The sequence below is a fragment of the Monodon monoceros genome, unplaced genomic scaffold (assembly GCF_005190385.1).
Source record: "Monodon monoceros isolate NGI ecotype Baffin Bay Population unplaced genomic scaffold, NGI_Narwhal_1 Super_Scaffold_14, whole genome shotgun sequence".
Lineage (NCBI taxonomy): Eukaryota > Metazoa > Chordata > Mammalia > Artiodactyla > Monodontidae > Monodon > Monodon monoceros.
In genome coordinates, this window is record NW_021703770.1 from 31825067 (window position 1) to 31850467 (window position 25401).

Genomic DNA, 25401 nt, shown 5'->3' on the forward strand with positions numbered 1-25401 from the left:
AATTTGACAAAGGAGCCAAGAATATTTAATGAAGAAACAACAGTCACTTCAATACACGGTGTTGGGAAAACTGGACAGCCACATGCAAAAGAATGAAACTGGACCACTATCTTACATCATATACAAAAATTAACTCAAAATATATTGAGTTTTGAAATATATTTCAAATCATAAAAAACAGAGGCAGTAAGCTCTTTAACATTGGTCTTGACAATAACTTTTTAGATTTCACACCAAGAGCAAAGACAAGAGCAAAAATAAACAAGTGGGACTATATCAAACTAAAAAATTTCTGCATAGCAAAGAAATCCATCAACAAAATGGAAAGGCAACTTACTGAACGGGAGAAAATATTTGCAAATCATACACCTGGTAAGGGGTTAATATCCAAAATACATATAAAGAACCCATACAAACTCAGTAGTGAAAAACAAACAATCCAATATAAGGGCACTAATCTCATTCATGAAGGCTCTACTCTCAATACCTAATCACCTTTCAAAGGTCTCACCTCCTAAATATCACCTTGGGCACTAGGTTTTCAACTTAAGAATTTTGGGGGACACAAATGTTCAGAACACAGCAGAAGGGGAATAAGACTCCACCTTTTGGGCTTCCCTGGTGGCACAGTGGTTAAGAATCTGCCTGCCAATGTAGGGGACACGGGTTCGAGCCCTGGTCTGGGAAGATCCCACATGCCGCGGAGCAACCACGCCCGTGAGGCACAACTACTGAGCCTGCGCGTCTAGAGCCTGTGCTCCGCAACAAGTGAAGCCACTACAATGAGAAGCCCGCGCACCGCGATGAAGAGTAGCCCCCGCTCGCCGCAACTAGAGAAAGCCCGCGCACACAAACGAAAACCCAACACAGCCAAAAATAAATAAATAAATTTATTAAACAAAAAAAAAAGACTCCACCTTTTGATGGGAACAGTGTTTGGGATGAGAAATGTTTCAAATATATTAGGAAAATATAATATGCCACAGAATCTATGAAGATGTAGAATCCTCCTACTCCCAGAGATCTTTCAGTTGCACATATAATATTTTACATTTGCTCTTCCTGTTATCTTTAAACATCTTGAGGGAAACTAATACATACTGCCTACTACGCTTCAGGCAATATAATAAGCACTGAAATGTGTTTCTGCTGTATTAAGATTATTCAATTCTAATATAAAAATGGAAAGAAACTAAGTATGGGAGCAAATAGCTTGCAAGACATAAGGAGATTCATAAGACATGTTAAGTATAAATAGTAAACAAGTTATTAACCTGTGAGGCATGTTAAAGATAGAATAAACAGAACATAAATGTGTTGAACATAGACAAAAATAATGGAACAAATGAGAGTGTCACAGATAGAAAGGGCTGCAAGGACCAAGTAATTCTTAAACATTCATACTTTAAGGATCATGTCACTTCCAGATTGACAACTAACTATGTTACCGCTAAATCAACCACTAATTGGTGACATCTATTCTGGCCTCACATAAGCTTTTCCCAAGAAACACAGATAAAACTCATTGCTGCTCAGCAGGCTAATTTAGGCAAGTTACAGCTGTGACCAGGCCTACTTGCGCCTGCATCCCTCCGAAAGAGCAAGTGTATGTTGGCTCCACTGCTGAGAACCCCATGCTCATCCTCAACTCTGGCCTTTGTAACTATACCACCAGCCAGGAAGGCTGATGCAACAAAGACAGGATATATAAATACTGATTAACATTTGAATAGTATGGTCCTTCCACTCCCTCCCCTCCCCACATCCTATCTTAAATAGGTTAGCTACTCCATCTCTTTCCCCTTAATGTATGTTTTCAATTAATTTAATAAAACATGTGATTCGAGTGACTCAATTGAGCCTTCCTGTTCCATGACCTCTAGGATGGCCTGATTACTAGTGTACTTGGAAGCTATCACTGTAATTTTCCACCCCAATAGGTGCTTTACAAGTAATATATTAGTAAATCCACACAACAATCTTATGAGGAAGGAATTGAGGAAACTGAGTCTCAGAGAAGCGAAGTAACTTGTCCAAAGTAGCACAGCTAATAAAAAAGGGAGCTAGAATTCAGGCCCAGGATGATACGGCTCCAGGATCCACGTTCTTTTCCACTAGTCTCATTCGCTTTTGCATCTTCAACACGAATATGATGCCTGACATATAGCATACTGTTTGATGACTTTAAATGGTAGAATCCTTGCTCTTAGTTTATTTGCCACATGGCCTACGATGAATTATCTAACTTAAGACTCAGTTTCCTCACAGTACTTATTTAACTATTATTTAAAGTTACTATTTGTAAAAGTTTTTACTCAGCACTTGGCCCCTAGCAGTTGCCTAAGTAAGAAAGGCTATCTCTCATCCTCCAACTCTAGGACAGGTTTGAGAAGGAACTTCCATCGTTTTCAAAGCTTAATCTTCTACCCTGTTTTAACCACACTTCCCTCATCAGCTAATCACAGAACAGGTGCATGTTGTTCAAGGCATGACAAGGTTCCCTCAATATTCCAGCTTCAAAATACTTAAGGAAATCTCTCTTTCACCTCATTCCTAGTTTTTGGACCCAACTATATTTTCTTTCTGTGGGCAGTTATCTTTAGATAGCTCCTCTGAGAGGCGGGGCCATCGGCAGCCCCGGAGTCTGTCCCCCCTCCACACTCTAACTTTCGGCCTTGAAAAGAGCGTTTCGCAGGGAGCCTGGAAGCCTACTGCCTTCGGGCTGGGTAACCTCAGGGGTTTATCCCAAGCCCGAGTTCCTGGTCCGTAAGCGGAGGGGCATCGCTGTTTACGGCACAGGGGCGTCGCGGGACCCCGCGGCTCGGTTCACAGGGCGGTACGGCGCCCGTCACTTGCTAAGCACAAGTGTCACTACAAGCTTAGTTTGCTGAACCAGTTCCACAGAGCCTTCAAACCCCATCCCCGCCTTCCATCATTCGCCCCCCTCCTCACCCCGACGCCCCACCGACCCGTTCCCGCACACCTTCCGCCGACCTCTTCTCGGTCGCTTCAGGACAAAGCAGGGCAGCCTTCTCTCTTCACCAGTGGTGTAACGGTGCGGTCCTCTTTTCTCACCGAGAGCATGGCTTCTCCTCACTACCGCTCCACACGCGAAGAGCGCTCTCTCCTCTTTAGCTCCTCCTGTGTGTGGTCCGACCGCTACCTGGCGGTCTCTCAGGCCGAGTTAGCGCCGACACACCGTGTTCCTGAGGCAAGGCGAGAGCTAGCTGGAGAGTCGACCAAGAGAGATGACCTGGCAGGTCCGGGCACCTCCCGCACCGCGCGACTAGAGGACAGCCTCGCGGAAGGGTCCGAAAGCCGAACCCCTCAGGCCACAGACTGGGGGGCGTGCCGAGGGGGGTGCCTGTGGGAGAGTTCCTCAGGGAGCGAACGAGGGGCGGGGCCGGCGTGGGGGCGTGGGCTGCCGGAGGAGGCAGGGCCTGGAGGCGTGGGAGGCGGGGCCAGCAGGCGCAGAGAGACACTCGCTGGGAAGGCGGGAGATGGGGCCGGCGCAGCGGGGCGGGGCCCGGAGGCGGGAGAGGCGGGGCCGGCAGGCGCAGGGAGGGACCCTTATTAAACAGGGGGGGGGGGGGGCCGGCGCCGCGGAGTGGGGCGGGGCCGGCCGGAGCAGGCGGGTCCCTGAGGCCGGGGAGGCGGGGCCAGGCCAGAGCTGGGACAGTCCCTCAATGGGCAGGCGAGAAAGTGAGGTCGACAGAGTGGAGTGGGGCGGGGCCGGCAGGAGTAGGAGGGGTCGGGGCCGACTCAGAGGACCCGCCGGCTACTTGGTTCTGTCCCAGGTGGAGGTGGCCTGAGGCACTTGGTTCCCTCTGCTCTCGTAGCTCTGGCGGAGTCTGCGCGATGGGAGACGCGGAAAGGCCGGAAACGTCCAGGCCCCAGCAGGAGGAGGTAAACATTGCTGCTGCTTCCTCTCCCGCCCCCAGTCACGACTGGCCTCTAGATTGCGGGTTGCGGCGGGGAACTGCAAGGTGCAGGAGCGCTGTGAGAAATTTTATTCATTGCCTTCTGAAACCTGGTGTAGGCCCGGCTTCGAGTCCTCGCTGCAGACGGGTTTCGTCTTTTCGAGCGCCCGGGAGGCAGTCCCCGGGGAGGGGTGAGGAGCGAGCCGGGTTTCTGCTCCACTGCTCTGTTCCGGGGCTACCCAAAGGCGATGCTCTGAGACTTCAGACCGGGGCAAAGCGCACCCCTCTCCCATCCTTCCCTGTTCTGGAGCCCTAGCCGGGGAAATTGAGGCAAGGGCCGAGGACTGGTGGCTCTGCTGGAGAAATGCATGCCATCTCTGGGATCGGTAAAAGGACTTGGAAGGATGCCTGTGGAAATTGACACAGGTGGATGGGGTGGAGATGATAGGTAGAATGGCGTCGGGAAATCCTCATAACAATGAAATGATCAGGTTAGGAGGCCAGTTTTCTCAGACCCGGCTAAACTAGCTGTGAATCTTTGGGTATCACTATCTTCGTTTATATGGTGGAAATGATACTTCCTTCACAGAGAATTAAGTAAAATGCTTTATGCAAAGTGCCACAGAAGTTGTGGGTGCTTAATAAAAACCTTAGTTAACGTGTTCATCTTCTCTGCTTCTATATTAGTAGAGGTACATAGCAACTGTAAATAAGCTGGGATTCATTAGATTGTAGGGTTGTAGGGTAGTTCAAATTGTTGCACTATAATTTTCATACCCTGTTATTCTGTAAATACTTCTAAACCTGTTGCTGTGTGTGGTATCTGATTATTTTAATAGAGTTTCAGTTCACAGAGACACTTGCTTGGCCCTACATTTCTTCAGAAAGTTGTAGATTACAGATTTGGGATTTTATTTTATTTTATTTTGACTTTGTAAACATTTAATAGCTAGTTAACAAATTGTAAATAGCCCTCAAACTTTTTCTTCCCCTCTTGAAACAAATATATTTAGTACCAATTTCCCCACTGTAATGGGACAACTCAAATATTTTTGTTTGTGCTAGTAGTACTAACACTTATTGAGATTTAAGACCTGGAAGTTAATTTTTATTTATTATCCCTATCTTGATACAGACCCACAAAGACAGAGGCAGTACTTTAGATCTAGAAATAATTTTAGTGAGCACCTCTTCCACAGTTTTTAACTCGAAATGCAAGGGTGCCTTAAGTACTTTTTTTCTCTAGATATATTGGTGCAGCATGGGCCACCTGCAGCAGAATCACCTGGAAAACATTGTAAAAAAATGTAAATTACTGGGCCTATGCCCCAGATGTAGTGAATCAAAATCTCTTGGGATGGGTCTGGGACTGCATTTTTAACAAGCACTTCAGGTGATCCTGGTACACATATTTTAAAAACACTGCCTTGAAGAGTTTATACCTTGAAGGGGGTTTATGACTCTCCTGAAGTTTGTAGATTTTGTATGTGCAGCTGTGAATCTCCTGAGAAAGGGGGTTCAAAGTTTTTATAGTTTCTCAAAATTAACTATCATTAATCTAATTGATAGTCCCTATTTTCAAGGTAAGAAAGTTTAGGCCAGAAAAGATGAAATGATATGCCCAGGACCACACAAATTAGTAGCAGAGCTAGGTTTAAAACCAAGTTCTCATTCCTAGGCCAGTATTCCATCTGTTTTATTAGATTTGGTGGGAATAGGAAAATGAAAACACCTACAAATAGTGTATGGTTCTGACAGCATCCAAATATTCTACTTCACCTGAAGAATAGGAGAGAGGTGAAGGCAAGCAAATGAAAGTGGTGAAATTGGAGGTGGATGGGAGGGAGGGGCTGTGTAGAATGCCAGCCTAGATCAGAGCAGGGTGAGTGCTAGCTGGGGAATCTTGATCTAGATGGGTGCCCTAGCATGTCCTAGTAACTCTTGGGACCAGGTGACCAGAAACAGGAAGCACCATTCTGAAAAAGACGGTGGAATGTTGCCAAGGAATGACGATGAGAAGCTATTTCACATTCTCACTTAACACTTATGCAGTTACAACAAATTTGTCTACTTCCGGTCTTACCTGCTGTCCAATCCTGTTTACCACTGCCAAATTAATCCATCATTAAACCTGTGCCTCTGTGTCACTCCCCTCAAATAAATACTCCCAAAAGGGTCTCATTTCCCACCAAAACCTGCCCAGCTCCTCAGACTGGCAAAGTCCTGTTCAAGCAGCTTTTTCACGCTAACTGCCACATCTTAATTCAGGCTGTCATTTCTACCTCTGAAATCGACACTATAGTTGCTACCAAAATCTATGTTTTTTCTTTTCTAATTTAACCTACACAGGGATGTCCAAGTTATCTTTCTCATGGCATCCTAATTCATGTTAATTCCTACCCAGAAACTCTCCATGACTCTCCATAGGAATGATTTTTTTTTTTGGCCGTGCCGCGGGGCTTGTGGGATCTTAATTCCCCAACCAGGGATCGAACCCGAGCCCTCAGCAGTGAAAGTCTTAACCACTGACCGCCAGGGAATTCCCAGGAATGATTTTAAACTGTGCTCCACAATGAATGCCTGTGAGGAGAGTTGAAGTCTGAGCCTCCCAGCCCCCCAGATATTTGAAAATCTTTGGCGCAGAAAACTCCAAACATCTTAGCCCAATTGAAATCCACAGTGTAGATCCTTTCTGTCTCATCTGTTGATCCTTGCTTTAGCCAAGTCAGGTCACTTCTACCTTTGCTTTACATCCATTTCAGCCAGTTTTAATCCCAGCTGGCTCTTCTTCCATCTGCCCTTTTTCTGTGAAGAGAGATAGTCTGCATTCTCAGCTGTGCTGCTGCTGCTCTATATGTTCTCCCTGAATAATCACATCCATCCTCTTGGCGACTACTCATAGGATCACTACTCCATTAGGAAGGAGGGAGGTAGTGCCTCTGCCTACTACCATAGTGTTATATTTTCAGCTGCCTTCTGGATATCTTGAAACTGAGCCTATTATCTTTTTTATTGACCAAAGTGATTTTTTTTTTTTTCCCGGTACGGGGGCCTCTCACTGTTGTGGCCGCTCCCGTTGCGGAGCACAGGCTCCGGACGCGCAGGCCCAGCGGCCATGGCTCACGGGCCCAGCCGCTCCGCGGCATGTGGGATCTTCCCGGCCCGGGGCACGAACCCGTTTCCTCTGCATCGGCAGCGGACACGGCGCCACCAGGGAAGCCCGACCAGAGTGATTTTTAAAAGGCTTTTGTGTTCGTAACTTGTTATGGCTTGGGTTGGTGGGGGGAGTTAATTCAAATTAAGCTTTTGTTAAACATCTAATGTGAGAAGTAAGAGTTTTTGTCTGATTCAGTTATTCTCCAGGTGCTGAGCACTTTCTGAATCTCTTATTTCTCATTTTGATCATCCAGTTGTTGGAGCTGGAAACCTCAAGGGCATCTTCAACTCTTCCTTATCCTGTTGTCCAGAATCCAAATTTTAGCAGGAATTATTAAATCTACTTTTGAATATCCCTTAAATCAGTCTTTTGTGTTTCTGGAGCTGATATCCTCGTTCAGGCAAGAGATGGATAGTGCAATAATCTTTTCATTGTTATCTCCACCTCCAATTTCTCTTCTAATCTAGCCACATTTCTCCAAAAGTGATTATAAAACAAATCTGATTCTGTTCCTTACCTGATTAAAAACTTTCAATGGCTCCCAGTAGACTGCATGCTAAGGCCAGATGCCAAAGTGTTATATATCAAAGCAGACCACTTTGACCTGCTCCAACATTTTCCAAAAAATCAACATCTTAATATCCATTTAAAATGCAAAAAATAGGCACATCCCCCTTAACCTCAGATAAAGCTTGGAGATGGAGTACGTATTTTAACAGCTGAAAGTTAAAAAATGTTTTGTTTGCTTCTTTTTGTCAAAATGATGACACTGAGTAAAAAAGAAATTGTCAAAATAGTTGTATCAAATGGCGATAGGAAAATAGCTATGGCAAAATTCATATATATTTACATTCAAGGCCCTTGCATGGTTTAAAACCTAGGCCAATTTTCCAAAAAAAATCATAAGTACAACACTAATTGATAAAATTGACTTTTGTCTATTTTATTAGTATAATTTTTAAGTTAATATATATAACTTATATATATTATTATATATAATAAGTTAATTAAGTTTATATATAACTTATATAATATAATAATATAATAATAAGTTAATAATGTAATATAACTTATAAGTTATAATAATATAATAATATATATTATTATATTATATATTAATTATATTAATAATTATATAATATATACTTATATTGATTATTAATTATATAATAGAATTAATTATATAAATTATTAATATATAATTAATTATATATATTAATTATTAATTGATATATATAATTAATTATATATTATATTATATTATATATTAATATGTATAAGTTATATATAAGTTATATATATTATATATAATAATAAGTATAAATAAGTATAAAATAATAAGTATAAATAATAAGTATAAAATAAGTATAAAATAATAATATAACATATATATTATTATATATAATAAGCTAAGTAATATATATAACTTGTATAATATAATAAGTTAATTAAGTTAATATATATAACTTATATATATTATTATATATAATATATTTTATATATTATTTTATAATTACTTATAAAATCAATGGAATAGTAAGTCTGTTTTGATGAACCCATCACTTTAAGTTGGTGTATAGATGATAGTTGAAGATTTATATCAAACTTAGTAAAGAATTACCTCACGTATTTTTCAGAAGTTCTCTTAATTCACTACTGGCCAATTCTGTGGATTTATCAACCCTGTAAAATATGTGGATACCCGTAGCATTCAAAATGCATATGGCTAGTATGCTGCTGTCTGATGCACTCACGTACTTCTGTTGCCACCAGGATCAGCAGTCTTTATTTCCAGTGCTGTTTATACCAGTAGTACTTGTTTTGTAATGACTAACTAATTTATTCATTTTTGAATTTTTTAATTAATTTATTTTATTTTTGGCTGCGTCTGATCTTAGTTGCGGAACACGGGATCTTTTGTTTTGGTGCGTGGGCTCTTCGTTGTGGCATGCAGGCTTCTCTCTAGTTGCAGTGCTTGGGCTCTGTAGTTTGCTGGATGTGGGCTCAGTAGTTGTGGTGCGTGGGCTTAGTTGCCCCGTAGCATGTGGGATCTTACTTCCCCGACCAGGTATCGAACCAGTGTCCCTTGCAGTGGAAGGTGGATTCTTTAACCACTGGACCACCAGGCAAGTCCTGTAGTGACTGTAATTTAATTAAATATGTGGAAACTAGTAATATGTGAGTATGAAAAGAAAGTTTTTTCTATGAAAACTTAAACTGAGAGCTTTGGAAAATTCAATAAACATGAATTGTTAACAAATTCTGTAGAATTAGATGTAAGCAAACAAGTATAAAAAGATTGGGGAGAATCATAAAAGAGATAAGGATTTTGCACTGAGATTGTGCTACCCTAAGTGTGTTAAAACTAGAAAGTATAGGTGTTGCGTTGTGCTGTCTTAATGTCAGAAAGTCTTGGGACTCCAATCAGTGTGACAACGACAACGTTTTGGCCTTATAGCAGAAGATTAGCAAATAAATGTAAATGTTTTAAGTGAAATCAAATAGTTTAAGGCATATATACTTTTCTTGTGATTCCTTAATTTAACCAGTTTTCAACTAACAGTTCTTAACTTCGAACAAGAGAGCTACTATTATGTTATTGTTACTATTAGCATTATTGTTTTTTCCTTTTTGGTTGGTTTTGAAAAAAAATCTTGGGTCATGCCTGAAAAATAGAGACAAATGTTTACAGGGTTTTTGTTGTTGTTGTTTTTAACTGCCTGTCTTTAATCTCGTGTTATTCTTCAGTTAAGCAGAGATAGCTAGAGAAACTTTCATCTGAGTTCATCCAAAAAAAAAAAAAAAGGACAACCTGGAAACACAAGTCCATGCATTAGTGGCTACCTTTCTGTATGGTATAAAACATTTCTGTCAGTTACTTTTATTACTGTTTTAAATGATTTAAAACATTTATTATTTTTTAATTGAAGTATAGTTAATTTACAATGTGTTAGTTTACAGTGTACAACAAAGTGATTCAGTTATACATGTATATGTATTCTTTTTCAGATTCTTTTCCATTATAGGTTATTACAAGAGATTGAGTATAGTTCCCTATGCTATACAGTAGGTCCTTGTAAAAACACATTTTAGAGTGAAATTTTAAATCTAATGTTTGTGACACTAGAGGGACCACATAGTTCTTAAGAGCACACTTGGAAAAGTCATTGTGAAGTGTTTTCTGCCTTTCTGGTTTATCTTCTTCTGTCGTCCTCCACATACCATAAAGTCCAGATATAGAAAGTTACTTCCAATTCTTAAAAATGTCATATGCCATCATGCCTTTTTTCATATTGTTTTTTCTTCTAAAATATGGGTTCTTAGCCCACATCCACAGAGAATACCCTGCAGAGCCTAGAACTTTGGGATGTGTGGTTCTCCTGACATTGTTTTAAAATGTGTGTGGATTTTTCTTAGCTTCAGGAAAATAAGCAATATGTCATCTCTAACCCAGTTCAAAAGTCTATGTTCGTGAAAGCCCCTCTCTTTACGTGGCAGTATCTCCTCATTCAGCTTCTTTTCTTAACAACCCTCCTAAACAAGTGATGATGATCAGATTAAATGACTTACCTAAAGACATGAATAATACTTTGTGCTTATTGTAAGTGAACACAATTTTGTACTTTAATGAACAGTGTAGAGTGAAATATGGTCATTTGGTTCACTTCACATTCTGCCATAGAGGCGGCAATTTCCAAAGTGTTGATTTTCAATCTTACCTTTACTGTCTTATCATTCACCTGTGAAATACATCCTCATCAACAGCACACTTCAATGATCTCATTATACGTAGTGATTTTAACCTGGTAAAGGAGAAGGCGAATGCATTTTGAGAAAGTTTTACTCTGAGATTTTTGAAGCTTGCACCAGTTAAAAATCACTGCTTTAAGCCTTATCAGTTTGGCTGGTAAGAACCAAAGGATCGCTTTGGTTCTTTCAACTTTATTTATAATGAAATCATTTTTATTTTTCTTGCTTTTTCCTAAAATCAAATTTGGTGATTTCCTCCTCCTGTCATTTCACTGGTTACATCAGTACCATTTGTTAAATTAATTTTGCTTAGTAGGAGATATTACAGTTGGCCCTTGAATAACCTGGGGGTTAGGGGCACTGACCCTTGGTGCAGTTGAAAATCCACATATAACTTTTCATTTGGCACTCTGTATCTATGGTTCTGCACCCACTGATTGTCAACCAACTGTGGATGGAATAGTATTGTAGTTTTTATTGGAAAATATTCACATGTAAGTGGACCTGTGCAATTCAAACCTGTGTTGTTCAAGGGTTAATTGTAGTGTTTACTCTTTTTAACTTTAGTTATCTCACTGTTTTGAATTCTGGTTTTTAGATGTAGGCTGGCCCTACTAGCTGCCATCCATACATATGTATGGATGTAGTTTAAGGCAAGGCTTTGAGTTCAGACCTATCTCAGTTCTAATCTTATTTCTGCCACTTACCACTTGTGGGATCCTGGGTATGTTATTTATGTACTTCAAGACCTAGTTGTCCCATCTGTAAAATGGGAATACTGTTACTATTTGACTGACTTGTACAGATTAAGCAGAATAACGTATATAAAGCATCTGTGTGGTGACAGTTCAAAAGCAGCCTCAATACCGGACCCAGAGGACATGGTCTTATGTGTATCTCCTGTTCTAGAGCCTGGAACTGCAGTGTCAGGATCTTACGGCTTTTTTGAGATTGCAGAGCCCTCAATGGCAACACAAACAAACAAAAAACTTGACCACTTCCGTTTTAAAAATTTGCTTAAATATTTGTGGAATGAATATTGAGTAAGTGCCAGGTACTATGCTAGGCTCTAGGGATTCCACAAGTGTAAAGTTGGTTTTTGCTGTTAAGAAGCATGGGCTAGAAGAGACTGTAGAGAAGTAACAGGGAATTAAATTGCAGTGAGCTATGTGCTATGTTAGGCACCTAATCCAGGCCTTTGGTGTAGTGGGAGGAGGAGGAGATGTGAGGGCACTCAGAGGAGGCTTGCTTTGAGTGGTTATTAGGTTATTTCACTAATGTATTGTGGTCTTATGTTAAATTTTTAAAAATCTAAAGGTATCCAGTAATCTGAGCACAAGGTAAAGAGAAATTAACAGCCCATTCACTTACTTAGCTAATGTTTATTGATGTTACACTTGACACAGTACTCTGGGAACACCACAATATATAAAAACTGGTCTCTGCTCTCTTGCTGATTATTTAAAAAAAAAAAAAATATATATATATACACACACACACACATATATGGCACTGTCCCCTTTTAGAGTGCCATCCTCTTTCCAAGCAGTATGTATTTAGGTATGTGTTTCTTACTTTATCCCATAGAGCTTTGAGACAGCCCCAGTGAGACCATATGCAGTAAAGGAATGTTAACATGTAAATAGCAAAAACCAATTGGTACATGGGAAGGGTCAGACAAACAAAGGCTACTAAGTTTTTGGTAAGGAGTTTTCAGATAAGTATTATAATTTCAGTTAATATTAGAAAAGAAAACATTAAAATTTAAAAAGTAGCTTATAACAGTAGCCTATTCATGCCAGCATTCCGTCTCTGTGAGAGGCACTGAAGGGGCATTTTGTCTACAACTTTAGAAATTTGTCCACTGTGACGTTTATGGGTCTAATTTTATACTTATCCTCAAAGTAACAATAATGACAATAATATTTTGAGAGATTACTATGCACCAGCCTCTGTTTAAAACACTTTTAATCATCACAATTAACCTCTAAGGTAGGTATTATTTTACTGATGAGGAAACCAAGGCTCAGAGAAGTTAAGGAACTTCCTATAGCCACACAACTAAGCAAACACCATTAACCAGCTACCACATAACAGTAAGGATTCAAGCTGGGGACACTGGCTCCCAAAACGATGCTGTATCCCGAACTTCCCCAGATGTGTGTTTAGATGTGAATAAAGAGGAAATCTCTCCATAAAATGGGTGCTTGTACTTTATTTTTCACAGAGGTTATCTTCAGATACCAACGAAAATGAAGCAAAGTCAAATGAAGAGCCACTCCTAAGAAAGAGTTCTCGCCGATTTGTCATCTTTCCAATCCAGTACCCTGACATTTGGAAAATGTATAAACAGGCACAGGCCTCCTTCTGGACAGCAGAAGAGGTAAGTAGCAGCACCGTCATCAGCAAACATGTTCTCTAGTGCAGTGTTCACATTTTCTGTTGCAGGACATTAAAAATGTTTAACTTACATTATAAGGTACATTGAATAAGATCAGTTGTATAAGATAATGTTTGAAATACAAATACTATTTGTACTAAATAGTGCTAAGTACTAAATAGTACTAAATACTATTAGTACTAAATAGTACTAAATACTAAATACAGGGTTCTGCAATGTTTTGTGTTTAGATTACTGTCTATAAACATGTTTTCTGCTGAAAAATGTCATCTCAGTCTGCCAGAATTTTACCTCCAATATATTTCAGAACATTTTCCATTTTTAAACAGAGTTTTGGTTTGCTGTGACCAAATAAGACTAGTCTTTACTTATGGTTAGTGGAATAAATAAAATTGCAGCCATAGCTAAAGCATGAAATAGTGAAAGCCTTAGAGACCCTCCTTTCAGATGAGAGGCTCATCTGATGGTGCAGAAGGAGCTGTCACATGGGGAGTTTGCCTGGGCAGGGCACTCGCTTCTGAGGTGCTGGCCTGAATTCACAGTGCTCCTCCCAGCCTGGCCCTGCCCTCAGCCACATCAAACCTGGCACAGCTGTGCCAACAGACAGGACAGCTGTGGAATGTTTTCTTGTAGTGTGGCAATTTCCGCCTAGGAAATGAGTTGAACACAGCAAATCAGAAGATCCTCGCTGGTTTGGTAAAAGGGCAGTTGGTCATGCAAGCAGTTGCTCCATAGTCTGCAAATAATCATTGTCTTAATTTTTGAATACGATGGATGATACCTGTACAGCACTCTGTTCTCTGTGTGTGCATATTTATCTATATAGATAGATATATCTATTTGTTTAGATATATTTGGAACTGTCTGTTTATTTATCTGTTTTTTGAGAAATTGACTCTTTACATATGCTGTTGAGAATGCAGACTCTGGAACCAGGCTGCCTAGGTACAAATCCTGGCTCTACCACATACTAGCTGTGCCACTGGCAAAGTTGCTCTGTGAAACCTCTCTGTGTATCCTCATCAGTAAATTGGGCTAATAGTACCTAGTTCTGGTTGTTAGGATTAACTAGATGTGTAGAATGTTACTTGGCATTTAGCAAGCACCAAATAAATGTAAGCTATTATTTTACACAGAAGGGGGGAGATTTATACTAGAAATCAGAAGGCGCCAATTTTTGAAGCTTCTGTTACATTGATTTTACCCACCTACCCATCTTTGTTATTTTATATTTGTTAACGTTATTAACATCTTTGTTATATTGTAGTTGACATGTAGAGCAAAAAACCAACCCAAACCCAAACTCAGCATTTTCAAATTGGGCCATAGTGCTAGGCACACCTGACTGTCTCTAACTGTGGTTTTTAGAAAGTTTTTTGTGAGATGTGGTTAAGAGAACAAACGGAGTACATAGGTGGCTTTTTCATTCATCATGTTAAAAAAGTACTTGTGATACCTGGGTTTTTTTAATTCATGAAAAAATTTCTTGCATCTTTTAGGAAATGTAATATGTGTAGTACTATGACTTAAAAAACACTAATTTTTAAAAATTAAAATATAAAGTTGGTACATGTTTTATAGACAGCTGATAGAAAGATTCAAATACATAATTAATTGGGAAGTCAAACACATTTTTAGTTCCACATATTATTCATTTAAACAAATTATGTAAGTTACAGTTTAATCAACTCTAGATTTCATTGTTTTATCAGTGATTTAGCTTTATTCCTAAATATGCCTGATCATCGAAGCCTTGATTCAGAAGATAAAGTTCTGGTGTTTGGGTTTTTTTTTCAAAGCTACCCAGGCAGTTCTGTTAACCAGTAGTTTGTAATCAATCTTTAGATTGTAAAATTGAGAATTTATTCAAATGAGATAAAGCTGGGCGAAAAGTTTTACCTTTTAGGAATGGAAAATGACTAATGTAGATAAGTTTAATATTTAAGAGAGAGCATATTGTAATATTAAAATTTAGTATCAGGAGTATAATACACAAAAACCAGGAAGATGTCAGTTAAACCCGAGTGAACTCTTAATAGAATAGGACATGATTTTTAGCTTACATATTTTAAAAGATGTATACAAATATTTCCTCTCTGCTCCATTGTATCCCCAACATTTAGCACAGTGTCTGGCATGTAGTTGGTGCTCAGGAAACATTTAAAAAATAAAGTAATGAGAAAAAGGACTTTGGAAAAGAACACAAATGATTGAAAGGATGAAACTTTAGTCTTTTTTTGGAATGGTGAAAGAGATTAGGGCTTTGTTAGAATAAATAAAAGAAGGACAAAAGACAATTACATATTTCAAATGTTTATGAGGTTATTATGAAACATACTTAGGAGATCTTCCTGAGACAAAATGATATCTACAAGGTACATTTAAAGACTATTTTACAATTGTAAATTTCACCAAACTCTAGAGTACATTTCTATTAATTCCAAGGACTAGTTCTAATAAACATTTTCCAAAATATTTCTATTTCCAGAGGAAGCCATATCTATAAATTGTTTTAAAACCCAGATTGTTATGTGCCTGACATTACTTCTGGGTATAAAAGTAGATTAGTCAGCAGTAAGGTAGCAGCTACAATTGCTTAGCAAGTGCCTAGTTATCTGTCTAACACAATGGTAAATATGTATAATATGTTAAAGAAATGGCTGCTGAAAGGCATTAGTTTATTCACCTCAGTTCCTTCTTGACTGTTTCTACTCTTTCCCCATTTTGCCTCTTCCTTAATTGCTTCCAGATTTTGGCTTTCCCCCAAGCTTTATTGATATAGTTGACATATAACATTGTGTAGGTATAAAGTGTACAACGTATTGCTTTGATACACTATGTATGGCAAAATGATTACCACCATAGTATAAGCTAACACCTGTATCCCATCACATAGTTACCATTTCTTTTTTGTGGTGAGAATAGGTTAATTTTCATATTTTGAAAGGACATCCTGGCCAGCTTCTCAATTAGCTAGAAGATAGATGTCTTCATAATGTTTTAATTTTGTTCTGTTCCTTTGTAATTTTCTTAGTTTGAGCTGCTATAATAATATCATAGAGTAGATAGCTTGCAAACAACAGAAATTTATTTCTCACAGTTTTGGAGGCTGGTGATTCTAAGATCAAGGTGCCTGCAGATTTGATATCTGGTGAAGGCTTGCTTCCTGTTTCATAGACAGCTGTCTTCTTGCTATGTCCTCACATGGCAGAAGGGGCAAAGGAGCTCTCTGAGGTCTCTTTATAAGGGCATTAATGCCATTCATGAGGGTGACCTAATCACTTCCTAAAGGCTCCACCTCCAAATATCATCACATTGAGGATTAGGTTTCAATATGGACTTTGCGGGGACACAAATACTCAGTCTATACCAAGAATGATGAAATTTTTTTCTTTTTCACATTTTACTGCCAATGAGATGTCCCACCTTAACATTGAAATGGAAGTCAGTTTTCCATACTTTGAGAAGAATTTAAGTTAAAACTTTCGAAAATCTTTTTATTTCAGGTTGATTTATCAAAGGATCTCCCTCACTGGAACAAGCTTAAATCAGAAGAGAAGTATTTTATCTCTCACATCTTAGCCTTTTTTGCAGCCAGTGACGGAATTGTGAATGAAAATTTGGTAAGATTTTTGTTTCCACTTTTGTTCTCATTCAGCAGTTAAATGATAGTAATGGTGGTAAGATAATCAGACTGAGTCTGAAAAATGATGTCTTAGAAATGAACTTAACTCTTGAAAAAATTTTTTCTGATGAAGTGTCAGAGGCAAGGATACATTTCTGTTATTTGACCCCCCAAAATATCATGAAATCAAGCATATTGTACCAATCAAAACTACTTACAAGGCATAAGCATGAGTTTGAATTTACCCTTAGATAGTAATCCTAATAGAGAACCTGCACCTTAATAATCTTTCCAGAGCTCTGCAATAGAGCACTGGGTCTGGCTTCCCATTTTTAAACTTCTATTATGGTTGGTTAGAAGACATGCTTTCTTATTAAAAAGAATGGGAAGATGCAAATTTTCATTATAAGCTTGTAGGGGCTTCAGTAGATGTACTTAAGGTCAATTCTACAAAGCAAAATAATTATTTTTGGTAGATGTTCTGAAATTTATTTGGCTTTATAGGCAGCATCTCCACCTAATAGGTCAGTTTATTTAATTGCTTAAGAATATAGTATGCAACTAATTGTGGAGGGTTGATGGATTAAGTAGTACTGCTTAAAATAATTCATAAGGTCTTTCTGACCTGTCTGTGGCATGACAGGTGATTTTTAAGTGGTAATTCTGATGTCCAGATTCTGATTTGCAGTGTTTAATGAGAGCCCATAGAATTGGATATATTTGTTTCCCTTATCTTCTTAGGTGGAGCGCTTTAGTCAGGAGGTGCAGGTTCCAGAGGCTCGCTGTTTCTATGGCTTTCAAATTCTCATCGAAAATGTTCACTCAGAGATGTACAGTTTGCTAATAGACACTTACATCAGAGATCCTAAGAAAAGGTATTACTGCTGGGATTTTATTTACAAAGGTTTATCCTATTGCTTGATTATGTTAATATTAAGGAACTAAATATTAGGGAACGATTATTCAAATATGGAAGTTTAGGAGTACAATATTTTCTATTGCTTAATAATGTGTTAGATTAAAAAAAACTTGTATAGGACCAGTAAATCTTTGGATAGTATATCTTAAAAAACTGTTCACACACTGTTCTGTTTAGAAATTAAATATTCTAATTTAGTCAATTTTGTATAAGACCAGATCCAAAGCACTAATTTGAGTTTTACTTTCACTTCTATATTTTATGGACATGCAAAAATACAGAAAAACTACAGGTCTGTTGCATACCATAGAATTGCATAGAATCAAATATAGTCTGATTAAAAACAAGTAAATTGGAGATTCCCTGGTGGTCCAGTGGTTAGGACTTGGCGCTTTCACTGCTGAGGGCCTGGGTTCAATCCCTGGTCGGGGAACTAAGATCCTGCAAGCCGTGTGGCGCAGCCAAAGATAAAAACAAAAAAAAAAAACCCAAAAAACCAAGTGAATAACTTTGCCATTAATCTTTTGTTTTTACAGGGAATTTTTATTTAATGCAATTGAAACAATGCCATATGTTAAGAAAAAAGCAGATTGGGCCTTGCGATGGATAGCAGATAGAAAATCTACTTTTGGTATGTAGCTTTAATTTATATATGATCAAATTAGCCTTGGGTTATACAATGCTATTTTACATGGTGTAGTATCACTATTCCTAAGAATTAATTTGAAACTGGTGAAAAATAATCTAAATCTATTATCTATTCTGTTTATTAAATTGAAAGTTGAAAGGTTAAATGTCAGCGCATAATTACAGGTAAATAAGAATCAGTCACATAGACTGTGACAAGAATATTAGAGCAAGACTATATGCTTTCAGTAATGTTTATTTTCCCTAAAATAAAGCAAGTCAAAGTCTTAACATTTTTCAGGGAACAAATATGTAAATTAGTGCACTCAACTAAGGCAAGAAACAGTTTGCAATAACAGGCTTAATTTTCACAGATAAGTTAAACGCAAACACCCTTTTGGGTGAGTTGAGATCCAATAGCATTTTTTTACGGAAGCGATTAACATTGTTTCTTATAATATAAATATTTATTACATTTAATTAAAATATTTAGATATTTAATTTAAATAGCTCTAAGTACCTTTCTTATTTATTTCACAATTGGTTGTCTTTACTTTCTGGTTTTATTCATCATGTGGGGAAAAAGGTCTCAAAATTTTTGGTCTAAGTACTCCTTTGCACTCTTAAAAATTATTGAGGACTGGTTATATCTATTGCTATTTTCATATTAGAAATTAAAGCCAAGAAACTTTCAAAATATTTAATTATTAACGCATATTAAATTAACAGTAATAACCCATTGCATTTTGAAATAAATAATGTATATTTATGAAAAGAAACACTGTATTTTCCCAAAAAATTGGAATGGCCTAGTTTTGGCCATTCCATTCTCACTGGAATGAGGATGGCCTAGTTTTTTATTTTTGCAAATCTCTTTAATGTCTGATTTAACAGGAGGATAGCTGGATTATATCTGCTTCTGCATTCAATTTGTTGCAGAATGTTGTTTTGGTTGAAGTATATAAAGAAAATCCAACCTCCTTCAGATATGTAGTTAGAAAAAGGAGAAGTATTTTACCAGACTTTTCAGATTGTTGTGAATATGTTGTGTAGCCTTTGGAAAACACCACTGTATATTCATGAGAGAATGATGGTAAAAAAGATAAATAGTGTCTTATTATTACTATGAAAATAGTTTTGACTTCACAGACCTCCTGGGTCTGTGGATCTCCAGGGATCCCTGGACCACACGTCGAGAACCAGTGATGTAGTGTAAGATATGGGCAAGATGTAGTGTATCAGGGAAGAAACATATATGTCTGCATTGCTTTCAGTTCATTTCAAGAATGAGAAAAGCAGTGATTCTCAGTGTGCATAAAATCATCTGGAGAATTTGTGGAAAAATCCTGCCGATTCCTGGTTCTCACCAGAGAGTGATCTGCATTTTATACCCAGCTGATTTTCTCACAAGTGGATTGAGAAGCACATTTTGAGAAACATTGGCTTTAGAGAAAAACAAAGGGAAACGTCAAGGTGTTCAATATGCACTGAAAAGATTAGTGTGGATAGAAAATGATGGACAGGCTCACAAAAAGCATGTCTTTCATGATACTACCAAAGAAGTAACCTAGAAATAGAGAAAATAGAGGAGGGTGGCAGTCATCCTGTGACAATCTGCTTAGTTTTTTTAAAAAGTGAGATATACTGCTTAGTTTTTTAAAATATCTTTAAAGAACTTTAAAACATTAAATATATAGATTCAACCTTAATATACGTAATGAAATTACATTTCAAACATCAAAATAAGTATGAGTTACACAATCTTATTGCATTGCATCATAGAGGTTAGCTGTATCTTAAAAATGCATCCTACTTTCCTATCTCTAAAATCATGAGGTCTTTACAATTCATTATAGCTTTTAGAAGAAATGTTTTGGAACATTTGTAGCTCACATCTATTCTTGAAAATTTGTAAAATTTACCCCTCATAATCCTTTAGTCTTCTCCAAAAAGAATAGCCTTCTATAATTATTTCTGTTGTGATTTTCATTCTGTAGCATTCATGTGAATGCGTAGAATAGTTAAAATGACAATTTTCCTCTTATTCAAAGTTTGTGTAAAATTATAGTCTAGTTCCCTTATAGATGAACATTCACATGGCATCACATTTATGTCAATTAAAAATGAATCAATTATACCTATTACCTTATTAATAGCAAGATGAAAATATACTAATCTATGTTAAATTAATGATAAATCTCCATCCTAAAACAAATAAGTCACTAGTCTAAAGAGCTATTTTTGTTTTCAAAAGGGTCAACAGAGCATAGTGTTCAAACATACATGTATGTACATATTGCATTCACAAACACGTACCTGCAAAAAAAAAAAAGAAAACAAACAAACGCGTACCTGCACTCACAGGCACGTGTGGTGCACAGATATATCACCTCTTTTTTTGCGTGTGGAAGGCTCTCCTTTGTCCATATTCCAAGACCTGCAGGAGTCCATTGTTGGACCTAAGACCTGAAGTTGACATACCTTTCTGCTCTAGTAGGTAGAGGTGGCAAACTTCCTCCTCTGAAGACTTGGCCGCAGCACTAACTTGTTGATTGTATTTCTCGGCAAAACAGTTGTGATATTATTATTAAAAAATATATGTAAAAGTATATATTATACATATATAAGCTTGAAAATGTCTGCAGTATATGATATTTCAGAAAGTGAAACTATTTTTTGTCTCCCAGGGGAAAGGGTGGTGGCCTTTGCTGCTGTAGAAGGAATTTTCTTCTCGGGATCTTTTGCTGCTATATTCTGGCTAAAGAAAAGAGGACTTATGCCTGGACTTACTTTTTCCAATGAACTCATCAGCAGAGATGAAGTAAGGAATGAAGTATTCTTCTACTTATATTTGTAATCATAGCTGCTGTTCATTTATTTTTCCTTCTGCTGAAAATACTTATGGTGACACAAATATCCTGTTAATTAAAATAAAACAGGAAGTCATTTCTTCCTTGGATTTTAAGACTGTGTTTTCTTCCTACCTCTCTTACTGTTCCTCCTCAATCTCTGCCCATCCTTATGTACCAATGTACTCCTGGGTTCCCACTTTGGTCGCTCTCCTTCCCTATACATGACTTCCTGGCTGATCTTATTTATTCCCATGGAATCAGCTGCCACCTAGATGCTCATAACAACTAAAACTTTATCTGTAGCCTGGTTATTCTTTCCTGAACTCCAAACCCATAAATTCAAGTGCATGATAGACGTTTTCTCCTGGAAGGCTCCACAGATATCTCAAACCTAGTATCAAGCTCATCATCTTTCTCCTGAAATGTGTTCTTCCTGTTTTCTCTGTCTCATTGAGTGCCTCTACCTTCTACCCAGTCATACAAATTTGAAATTTGGGAGTCATTTTAGATTGCTTCTTTTTTTTTTTTTTTTTTGCTGTATCCAGTCAGTCACTAAATCTTGTCTCCCTCTGTCTGCAACACTCTTTCCATCTTTTCTACCATTTTTGTTTTCATCTGTTGATTACCTTCTCACAAGTTGCCACTTAAAACTTTCCTACCCCAATTAGGTAAAACTGACCACTCTTTGCTCTATGTATTCCTTTGAAACCTGAACTTGTCCCTACCTTAGAGTCCATAACATGTATTGCACTTCTTTTTTTTTTTTTAACATCTTTATTGGAGTATAATTGCTTTACAATGGTGTGTTAGTTTCTGCTTTATAACAAAGTGAATCAGTTATACATATGTTCCCATATCTCTTCCGTCTTGCGTCTCCCTCCCTCCCTTCCTCCCTATCCCACCCCTCTAGGTGGTCACAAACCACCTAGCTGATCTCCCTGTGCTATGCGGCTGCTTCCCACTAGCTATCTATTTTACGTTTGGTAGTGTATATATGTCCATGCCACTCTCTCACTTTGTCACAGCTTACCCTTCCCCCTCCCCATATCCTCAAGTCCGTTTTCTGGTAGGTCTGTGTCTTTATTCCCATCTTACCCCTAGATTCTTCATGACATTTTTTTTTCTTAGATTCCATATATATGTGTTAGCATATAGTATTTGTTTTTCTCCTTCTGACTTACTTTACTCTGTATGACAGACTCTGGGTCTATCCACCTCACTACAAATAACTCAATGTCGTTTCTTTTTATGGCTGAGTAATATTCCATTGTATATATGTGCCACATCTTCTTTATCCATTCATCTGTTGATGGACACTTAGGTTGCTTCCATGTCCTGGCTATTGTAAATAGAGCTGCAATGAACATTTTGGTACATGACTCTTTTTGAATTATGGTTTTCTCAGGGTATATGCCCAGTAGTGGGATTGCTGGGTTATATGGTAATTCTATTTTTAGTTTTTTAAGGAACCTCCATACTGTTCTCCATAGTGGCTGTATCAATTTACATTCCCACCAACAGTGCAAGAGGGTTCCCTTTTCTCCACACCCTCTCCAGCATTTATTGTTTCTAGATTTTTTGATGATGGCCATTCTGACCGGTGTGCGATGATATCTCATTGTGCTTTTGATTTGCATTTCTCTAATGATTAGTGATGTTGAGCATTCTTTCATGTGTTTGTTGGCAATCTGTATATCTTCTTTGGAGAAATGTCTATTTAGGTCTTCTGCCCATTTTTGGATTGGGTTGTTTGATTTTTTGTTATTGAGCTGCATGAGCTGCTTGTAAATTTTGGAGATTAATCCTTTGTCAGTTGCTTCATTTGCAAATATTTTCTCCCATTCTGAGGGTTGTCTTTTGGTCTTGTTTATGGTTTCCTTTGCTGTGCAAAAGCTTTAAGTTTCATTAGGTCCCATTTGTTTATTTTTGTTTTTATTTCCATTCCTCTAGGAGGTGGGTCAAAAAGGATCTTGCTGTGATTTATGTCATATAGTGTTCTGCCTATGTTTTCCTCTAAGAGTTTTATAGTGTCTGGCCTTACATTTAGGTCTTTAATCCATTTTGAGTTTATTTTTGTGTGTGGTGTTAGGGAGTGTTCTAATTTCATACTTTTACATGTACCTGTCCAGTTTTCCCAGCACCACTTATTGAAGAGGCTGTCTTTTCTCCACTGTATATTCTTGCCTCCTTTATCAAAGATAAGGTGACCATATGTGCATGGGTTTATCTCTGGGCTTTCTATCCAGTTCCATTGATCTATATTTCTGTTTTTGTGCCAGTACCATATTGTCTTGATTACTGTAGCTTTGTAGTATAGTCTGAAGTCTGGGAGCCTGATTCCTCCAGCTCTGTTTGTCTTTCTCAAGATTGCTTTGGCTGTTCGGGATCTTTTGTGTTTCCATACAAATTGTGAAATTTTTTGTTCTACTTCTGTGAAAAATGCCAGTGGTAGTTTGATAGGGATTGCATTGAATCTGTAGATTGCTTTGCGTAGTAGAGTCATTTTCAAAATGTTGATTCTTCCAATCCAAGAACATGGTATGTCTCTCCATCTATTTGTATCATCTTTAATTTCTTTCATCAGTGTCTTATAATTTTCTGCATACAGGTCTTTTGTCTCCTTACGTAGGTTTATTCCTAGATATTTTATTCTTTTTGTTGCAATGGTAAATGGGAGTGTTTTCTTAATTTCACTTTCAGATTTTTCATCATTAGTGTATAAGAATGCCAGAGACTTCTGTGCATTAATTTTGTATCCTGCTACTTTATCAAATTCATTGATTAGCTCTAGTAGTTTTCTATTGCACTCTTGTCTCTCTCCTCTACTGGACTCAAGTTCCTTGAGTGCAGAAACCTTGTCATTTATCTTTGTGTTCTCAGTGTTAGACCGTTATAGCCATTTGGGTCACATTGATTGACTAATCCTGGCTCCTCAGCTTATTTCTAAAGTGACCTTGTCAAGTTACTTAACTTCTCTGAGCCTCAGTTTCTTCAGTTATACACCTTAACAGGCTTTTGTTAAAATGCAATGAAACAATATGTAAAAGTACTTTTTGGGAATCCCCTCATAGTCCAGTGGTTAGTACTCTGTGCTTTCACTGCTAAGGGGGAGCAAGTTCAATCCCTGGTTGGGGAACTAAGATCCTGCAAACCGCATGGCATGGCCAAAAGAAAAAAAAATGCTTTGTATAATTACTTTGTGTTGTTTTGTGTCTTTAAATTTCTAATAATTTTTATTATTAATGTTATATATGATTATTATAGAGAATTAAGAGAATAAAATCATTCAGTCTCAACACGCAGAGATAGCCACCTTCCATATTTTGTATTTCCTTCTGGACAATTTCCTACATTTAAACCTATGTAAATATATACAAACATATTTTTATAATTTGAGATATTCTGCGTTTTTCATATTTTTTTGAGCTAAGATCATCTTTTTTCACTAAGCAGAATATTATGAACATTATTCTATGACATTAAGCATTTTTCAGAAACAGTTTTCTTAGATTATACATTACATATCCTAATGAGTACATGTATCATTTATTTGACTATAATTAGAAATTTAGGTCGTTTCCTGGTTTTTTGTTTGTTTTGCTATAATGCAAAATGACTATCTTTGTATATAAGCTTTGTCTCAATTTCATACTATTTTCCTAAGGTAGATTCCCTAGAAATAAAACTACTAGAGTACAAGGCATGAACATTTTAAAGGCCATCATACTCACTTGCAGATTTCTTTCCAGAAATCAGGTAACAATTTGTAGCCCCGCCTAACAATGTATGAACATGTCTTTTCTTACTATACCCTTACCAGATTTACTTGTTAAATATTGGATAAATTTGATAGGAGTAGTTAGTATCTCATTATTAGTTTTAGTTGCATTTATTTGATTACTGCTTAGATTGAACATTGTTTTTATAGTGATACTAGTCATTTGTCTTTTTTTCTGTAGTTACCTGTTCTGGTCTTTTGCTTTTATTACCGTCGGTATATATTCCCAATGCACAGTAACTGATTGGGCTCTTTCAATAAGTATTTGTTTATTGAGTTTGTTATATTTATCACATGAATATAATATAAAATATGAATTTTGTTATATTTACTGCAAATATTTTCCCAGTTTGTCGTTTGCTTTTTAATTTT

At 37.5% G+C, this 25401-nt stretch overlaps 1 protein-coding gene across 1 annotated transcript in view; it reads left to right on the forward strand.

Annotated features, from left to right (window-relative positions):
- The first annotated feature begins 3767 nt into the window (after positions 1-3767).
- RRM2B (ribonucleotide reductase regulatory TP53 inducible subunit M2B) overlaps positions 3768-25401 on the forward strand; it is a 34055-nt gene continuing 12421 nt past the window's right edge. Inside the window, exons 1-6 of the mRNA XM_029223248.1 lie at positions 3768-3906; positions 13055-13210; positions 16735-16851; positions 17595-17728; positions 18309-18403; positions 21087-21220. Coding sequence (XP_029079081.1) covers positions 3859-3906; positions 13055-13210; positions 16735-16851; positions 17595-17728; positions 18309-18403; positions 21087-21220 — 684 coding nt within the window. The 5' untranslated portion in view covers positions 3768-3858. The remainder of the gene's footprint in view (positions 3907-13054; positions 13211-16734; positions 16852-17594; positions 17729-18308; positions 18404-21086; positions 21221-25401) is intronic.